This window comes from Malaclemys terrapin, chromosome 6 (genome assembly GCF_027887155.1).
Source record: "Malaclemys terrapin pileata isolate rMalTer1 chromosome 6, rMalTer1.hap1, whole genome shotgun sequence".
Taxonomy (NCBI): domain Eukaryota; kingdom Metazoa; phylum Chordata; order Testudines; family Emydidae; genus Malaclemys; species Malaclemys terrapin.
Window position 1 is genome coordinate 52,097,484 of NC_071510.1, and position 8,032 is coordinate 52,105,515.

An 8,032-nucleotide genomic window follows, 5' to 3' on the forward strand; every position below is an offset into this window, starting at 1 on the left:
CTAGACGCGATAAATCGATCCCCGCTGGATTGATCGCTTCCCGCCGATCCAGCCAGTAGTGAAGACATACCCTTAGATACCAGTACAGAAGAAGTTATGCGGACCTCCCCACCATAGTCACTAGTTTTTAAGAATATAATGGCTTTGAGCATCAGGTGAAGTAGGAGAACCAAGAAAGAGAAAAATGAAGTACTGATGTTTAATTCTGATACTTACACATGCTTAACTTACGTACATATGTAGTCCAACTAGAGTCAATGGGACTACTAGTGTTTAGAGTTAAGCAAGAATACAACTGTTTGAAGGAATGAGTTTAAAAGTTAAACAGAATTTTGTCCCCACTGATGTATAAAGTTCTCAATCCTCTCTTAAACTTGCTAATATCTGAAGTGTTAGGTGCCAGTATTTTATTCTGACATTCTATTTCCAGACTGATTATTTAGGAATTGCTTTCCAGGACAGCAAAATTCAGCATGAATTTCTCCAATGTTGTGTTTTTTTGTTTTTGTTTTAAATCTACCTGAAGTTTCCATTGTTAAAACAACTCTGTTCACAAAGTAGAGCTGATGCCAATTTCATCTCTCTAGAAATTTAACAATTAATTCAATTCCTTCAAATTTCTCATTTGTAACTTTCTAAAAATTAAGTTTTCCTCTAATTGGTGTAATATTTCTAATCAATTATTTTTCCTGCCCAAAACAAAATGCATATTGAAAGATCTCTTACTCTATTTTGGAGTCACTAGAAATATCGCCTTAGCACAGTGGTTTCAATTTGTGAGGTGATCACACCACATTCCAAGTGTCACAACAGACAAATGTATTAGCATTATAAATTGTTGCTATAAGGAAAAAATCTGCATATTGGGAAGAATGTTATTACAATATACCTTAGGTGTGAGGTCAGACCGTTCTTGAAGTTTATAGGTTTTAGAGAAAAGAAGTCTGATTATCCACAGTATTAGAATTCCTTCCAAAATAAGATGGTAAGCAGGAGCCTAGAAATTAAAAAGAGTCCATATAAGATTCAGTTTTAATTAACTGGTATTTTTCCTTTCCATTATTATAATTCTAAAAGAAACAAAGTTGCCTTGCATCAACTAGAACTGTTCATATATACCTCCTTTATTTAAAAAAAAAAAAAAAATTCATTCATATTCTCTCTCTCTCTCTCATTATATATATATATATATATATATACATATATAGTGTTTTATGAAAGTTCAAGGCTTTGCAGATCCTGCCTACTTAGTGTTAAAGTGAACACAGATGGTCTTATCCTATGTGTTAGTGGAAGACACAATAAGCTGCTCACAAAGTTGATATGTTAGGCAGTTTCAGTTCTAAAAAGGTGCATGAGAGGATTAGCAAGTACATCGCAGGTTAGCCTAAATTACACTGGCAAAGCTGTGGATAGGGAGTTTGTATGGAAGTGAATAGCATACTTTGCTGGCTCAGGGTCACTTTTAACTGCATTAAATTAATACATATATTTAAAATATTATACAGACTCACCGCTAGACAGACTACATTTGATTAAATCTGTAGCCGAATTAATAGAAATTGCATGAGGCTAAAGCCTGCCCATGTAAGGAACAAGTTCATACTAGACATAAACCTAATTCTAAAACATCAACGCTTGATAGCTCGTTTAGAACATAGGTTTAGCTATGTTTAGCTGATGTTGTGAAGGCCAAGACTATAATAGGGTTCAAAAAAGAACTAGATAAATTCATGGAGGATAGGTCCATCAATGGTTATTAGCCAGGATGGGCTGGGATGGTGTCCCTAGTCTATGTTTGCCAGAAGCTGGGAATGGGCGACAGGGGATGCATCACTTGATGATTACCTGTTCTGTTCATTCCCTCTGGGGCACCTAGCATTGGCCACTGTTGGAAGACAGGATACTAGATGGATCTGTGGTCTGACCCAGTATGGCTGTTCTTATGTTCTATTTTAACAAGGGTCCAGTATACAAAGTGGACATCAGTTATTTTCCAAGAACCTGATACAAACACCCTTCTATCCAATCCATATAGGAATATAACTGTGAGAAGCTATTTCCAAAAACAGTTTAGTATTTTGTTAGTATAGGACCTACAGAAATGGAGGAATTGGAATACAGATGCACTGAGAAACAAAAGTAGTAACAATTATCAGTACAGATATTTTGATAGCGACAATAAAGGTGGTAATAAGGACATATGCAACACATCACTTCACGTGATAACAGAAGTTGGCATTTGAAGAGCACTTTTAATTTAATCAACATGAAAATTAAGGCAGAAATTTCCCCGAGGTCACACGTTAGTAGAAGAGTTGGAGATGAATCCCAGACCTCCCGATTTACAGCTCCATACTTAACCTCTAACACTCCTGTTCAGTTCTACTAGTGATAATAACTAGGGCCCTACAAAATTCACGGCCATGAAAAATGTGTCACAGACCGTGAAATCTGGTCTTGTGTGCTTGTACCCTATACTATACGGATTTCATAGGGAGACCAGCGTTTCTCAAATTGGAGGTCCTAACCCAAAAGGGAGGTGCAGGGTGGGGGGTCACAAGGTTATTTTGGGGAAGGGTCACAGTATTGCCACCCTTACTTCTACGCTGACTTCAGAGTTGGGTGCCCATAGAGCAGCAGCTGTTGGTCAGGCGCCCAGCTCTAAAGGCAGAACCCTGCCAGCAGCAACACAGAAGTAAGGGTGGCTTGGTATGGTATTGCCACCCTCACTTCTGCGCTGCTGCGTTCAGACTGGGCCAACAGCCGCCGCTCTCCAGCTGCTCAGTGCAGAAGTAAGGGTAGCAGTGCTGCAACCCTTCCTACAATAACTTTACAACCCCTAACTCCTTTTTGGGTCAGGACCCCTATAATTACAACACCATGAAATTTCAGATTTAAATACCTGAAATTTACAATTTTTAAAATCCTATGACTGTGAAATTGATCAAAATGGACCATGAATTTGGTAGGGCCCTGGTAATAACGGTAGAAGTGATATAGTAGACAGGCATCCAGACCCACCAGAATTTAGTAACTGTAGTGTACAATTCTGATTAGAGCAAATTCTAGTTTAAAACAGCAATAAAACAATCCAGTGGCTACCAAAGCCTTGTTCCACTATGATCATCAGAGGAGAGGATCTGGTGGCATCAATTAGATAATTTCAACATTAGATCATTTGGGGGAAATAAAAGAGAGGGTAGATAGTGATTCCCTCTGGCCTTGTCGTCATAGTACTGTTGTGAGACCTCATGGTCTCCCTGTTTGTGCTAACCCAAAAGAAGCAGAGTACCAGGAACGATACAGCCACAAGATCACAGTAGCAGAACACGTAAGGAAGAGGAGACGGAGGCAGCTCCCCTCCTGGTGCTGCTGACTCCTGACACTTTTACTTTTCCCGCAGGCAAGAAGCACCTCCTCCCCTGACCTTCTTCTCAGAATTACTTCCTTGGTCCAGTATGCCTCCAGTCTGGGAGAAGCCACACCTTTTAGGGGCTGTTTGTGGATGTGCAAATACACACAGAGACCCAGCCAGAACAGGAATTTGGTTACACTAAGACAGCACTGCACAGAAAGTAGGGTTAATATTCTGATGTGAATTATCAGATTTAAAGTTTAAAAACTAAACATGCCTGCATGTTCTTCATCTAGTTCAAAGAAAAGGATTATATTTATCATACAAACAGACCTAACTCACAAGGAGCAGTGATCTAGAGTGAGACTTAGGGCTTATCTACGTTTACTGGGGCATCCACGAGCGGTGATCAATGCATCAGCAGTTGATTTAGCGGGTCTAGCGATAGCTCTCCCGTCGACGCCTGTACTCCACCGGATTGAGAAGAGTAGGAGGAGTCAACGGGAGAGCGTAGTGTGGCCCTCGCAGTAAGTATATCTAAGCTATGCCGATTTGAGTTACACTATTCATGTAACTCAAATTGCGTAGCTTAGATCGAATTTCCCCTGTAGTGTAGACAAGGTCTTAGTAAACAGGGAACCGAGAAGAGTAGCATTCTGAAGATACTCTTCTGTATTTCATTGCTCAACTTCTTTATTAGCAGTTGGCTCTGAAAGTGATCAAATGAAATCCAAAACCCACTAGCCATGGGGCAGGTTGTACTACCTAAACAATTACCTAACTTATTTTGGCTCACTTACAAACAGAGTGCTGACTGAAAGAACTGTAGATTCAAGAAAATAGCATCTTTGTACTGAAGTAAGCATGGGAGACTCTGAAGTGAGCTTCGATTTTAATACATGCTGCAGCTTTCCCCTCCCCAACATATTTTGTGTGCATGTATTTGTTTAAACTCTTTTTGCCAGTGCCTTCTGCAAATTCTTCATATCAGTTCTCATTCTGATGACATCAGGTTAAAATTTATCTAAACTATTTTTTTTTCCTTCAGAGATAGTGCTGGAGGGAGGTTCTAAACTCAGATGTTTTTAAAACATCTGGACCACGGGCAGCCAGTGACCCAGCCGACCGGGGAGGCTAACCCCCGGCCCTGCCCCTTGTGCCCGAGGCCCCACTCTGTGCGCCTTCCCCTCACCCGCAGGAGCCCAAAGCACCTCCACTGCAGCGCCCCCCCCCCCCCCAGCACTGATGGCCCGGGGGCAAGGCCCCAGCACGATGCAGCCTCAGCATCCACAGCCCCTGGGCAGTGCGGCCACAGCGCCCCCAGCCTCGGTGCTGCAGGTGGCCGGACAGAGTGGTCCCCGTACCCCCAATCCCGGTGCTCGGGCGGCTGGGTGACGCAGCCACCGCACCCCCAGCACCGGGGTTCAGGCGGCTGGGTAGCATGGTTTCTGCCCCCCCTGAGCGGCCCCCAGTCCCGGTGCACAGGTGGCCAACCCTGGAGCACAGGGCAGGCAGCGCAGCCCAGCACCAGCCGTCCCAAGTCCCTGCAGGAGGCATGCTGGCCTGCAGGCGGGGCCACAGTAGGCTATTTGGGGAGGCACAGCCTCCCCCTGCCTATGATACCAGTCACCCATGATCTGGACATGTCACTTAAAAAGGATGAGCTTTACAACCAACAAATGAAACGTGTTACAGTAACTCCTCACTTAAAGTCGTCCTGGTTAACATTGTTTCATTGCTGATCAATTAGAGAACATGCTCGGTTAAAGTTGCACAATGCTCCCTTATAATGTTGTTTGGCAGCTGCCTGCTTTGTCCACTGCTTGCAGAAAAAGCAGCCTGTTGGAGCTAGTTGGTGGAGGCTTGGAACCAGGGTGGACCGGCAGCCCCCCCACCAGCTCCCTTAAGTTCCCTGTGCAGCAGACGCCCAGCAGGCTATCAGTTGCCGGGCAGTTCAGCTGTCCCTCTCCCCACTGCTGTGTGCTGCTCCTACCCTCTGCCTTGGAGCTGTTCCCAGGAGCCTCCTGCTTGCTGTGCGGGGGGGAGGGGGGAGAGAAGAGGGGTTCTAATGTCAGGGTGTCCCCGGCCCCTCCTGCCCCCCACTCCTTTACCCCATCTCCACAGATTAGGGACTCAGACGGAGGGAGCTTGCTGGCAGCAGCTGCTGTCTCAACTTGCTGGTCTACTTAAAAAGGCAGTGTACTTAGAGTAGGGTCTGCGTACTTAAAGGGGCAATGCTCGCCTCTCTCTCAAACACGGGGTGTCTCTCTCTCTCTCGCTCTCTACCATGCTGTCTCCCCTCTCTCCATTCATGCTGCCTTGTAGAGTATGAGGCTACATTAACAACGTGTTAAGCCTTGAGGGCTCAGCTGAGTGCTAGTTCATCATTTAGCAGTAAGGCATTCCACCCTCTGACTTTACCACCTCAACCAAGCTCCACAATCATCATTGCTATGTACAATATTAAATTGTTTGTTTAAAACTTATACCATGTATGTGTGTGTATAGTCTTTTGTCTGATGAAAAAAATTTCCCTGGAACCTAAACCCACCTTATTTACATTAATTCTTATGGGGAAACTGGATTCACTTAACATCGTTTTGCTTAAAGTAGCATTTTTCAGGAACATAACTACAACATTAAGGGAGGAGTTACTGTACACAGTGCATATCGCTGGCAATGTATCTTTCACTTGTAATTTGCTGGTCTTTTAAGAACCATGTTAAATGACCAAGCTGTAGGAACAACTAGGGGGAAGAGAGAGACCAACCAAAAATGCCATTAATGTTAGAGTTGCTGCTTCTTCTGTGAGCAGTACTTTTCATTGCATGACCTGCTAGGTAACTCAAACAAGATTCCTTTACATGGAAGTAGGTCACCACCTAGATTGTGTGTGAGATAGAAGAGATTACAGCAACACCTTTACCTATGAAGTGGCAACCAGGTCATCAGTTTGCTTCTAACACAGAAATGCCTGTTTCTAACAGTCTGGAAATAATTACCCATTTCCCAATTAGCATAAAATGACAATAGAGTCCCTTTTAAGGGAAAATAAATTCAGAGTTTGAATTCATAAATCTTTGCCTTTCAATAATTGTAACAACGTGTAAACTAAAGTCTCTTGTCTTATTGCCTCGACTCTTTTACCAAAATGGTAGATTTTGCCTCAAAAAATAAATGTGGCAAAAACAGTGTGTACCAAAATATAGCATAGAGTTTAACAGCAGAATCATCATCACAATATGGAACAAACTGCCTCCAAGTCAGAAGTGGCCCATAATGCTGACTAGCACATTGCATAAATTCTCAAGGTGAATGTGAAGCCCCGCCTCAGATGGATACTAGATTTACCTTGAGAGACACAAATGTCACCATACTTTAACTTTGACCAAAAAATGTCAATATAGGAACTGCTATTAAGGACCAGGCCCAATGTCCATCTAGTCCAGCGGCCTGTCTCTGACAGTAGTTGGTACCAAATGCTTCAGAGAAAGGTGTAAGAACCTCACAATAAGCAGACAGGAAGTAATCTATCCCCCACATTAAGTCTCATGTTAGTGTCTAATAGTTGGAAGTTGGGTCATACATGATACATGAGGTTTAATAGACCATCCAAAACTTGATAATAAATTATGACAACTAAGGATTCCCAGGAGTCATATAAATGTTCAATCTCTTTATGAATCTTTTTTTTTTTTAAATTCTTGGCCTTCAATGATGTACTGTGGCAGCAAGTTCCAGAGTCAAATGACAGGTCATGTAAAAGACTAAGCCCTTTTATCAGTTGCAAATTTCCCACTTTTTATTTTGGCCAAACATCCCCTTGTATTTGGATTAAGGCACAGGGACATACTCCCACTCTACTGCATGTTATTTTTTATACTGTGATCCCCTCCTCTGCAAGGTCAGCAATCCCACTTCCTCACACCCTGAGTTTATCCAGATCACTAAGTCATTCTCCTTGTTCTTTTCTGAGCCCCTCTTAGGTCTGTGAGAAATGACCAGTCAGTGCTGCCTGCTCCAGTGGTCTTATGATCAGCTCTATCCTACCCTGCTGGACCGATTCACTGCCCCGCTCTTTGTGCGGCCAGTACAGCCTGGTGCTTGGCTCCTGCTGGAATCACCCATGCCACAGGGTCCCCCAACCCCCCGCCAGCGCCCGCCCCGGCCCGCCAGTACCACAGGTACCCCCGCCCCAAAGCAGCCCCCCACTAGTGCCATCAGCGCGACACAACACCTCTCCCCCGCGAGCTGGTGTCACCCAGCGCCCCTCTCCCTCAGGTTGAGCTCATCGCCCCGGCGCTCGCCCCATGCAGCAGGACCAGCCCCGCTGAAGGAGAAGGGGGGGAGCCGGACCCGGCTCGAGCGGGGATGGGGGAAGTCTCACCTCATAGAAGGCCTGCACCATCTCCACCAGCACCCACTGCTGCCCCATCCCCACCGCAGCCGCCATCGCCAACCACCGCTTCCGGTCCCCCTGAGCGCACACTGACGTCAGCCAGCGTGGACAGGAGAGAGCGAGCGGCTGATACGTCACCAGGCCGTGGCCACGCCCCCCCCCCGCCCCGGCAGTCCGCGTGTTCTAGACCAGTGAGAGGAGCGAGAGGCGTGTGTGGTGCCCGCCGCGGGATTCAGGGCTTCCTCTGACGGCTGAGGCGGGACGGGGGGTGGGGA

The 8,032-nt window shown here is 45.0% G+C and overlaps 1 protein-coding gene across 2 annotated transcripts in view; it reads right to left on the bottom strand.

The window, feature by feature from the left end:
* The window catches only part of SPTLC1 (serine palmitoyltransferase long chain base subunit 1), a 47,478-nt gene extending 39,654 nt beyond the window's left edge, over window positions 1-7,824 (bottom strand). For both annotated transcript variants that reach the window (XM_054032410.1, XM_054032411.1), the window contains exons 1-2: window positions 7,746-7,824; window positions 890-997 (exon numbers count right to left, since the gene is read on the bottom strand). In XM_054032410.1, coding sequence (XP_053888385.1) covers window positions 890-997; window positions 7,746-7,811 — 174 coding nt within the window. In that variant the 5' untranslated portion in view covers window positions 7,812-7,824. The remainder of the gene's footprint in view (window positions 1-889; window positions 998-7,745) is intronic.
* Window positions 7,825-8,032: the final 208 nt, after the last annotated feature.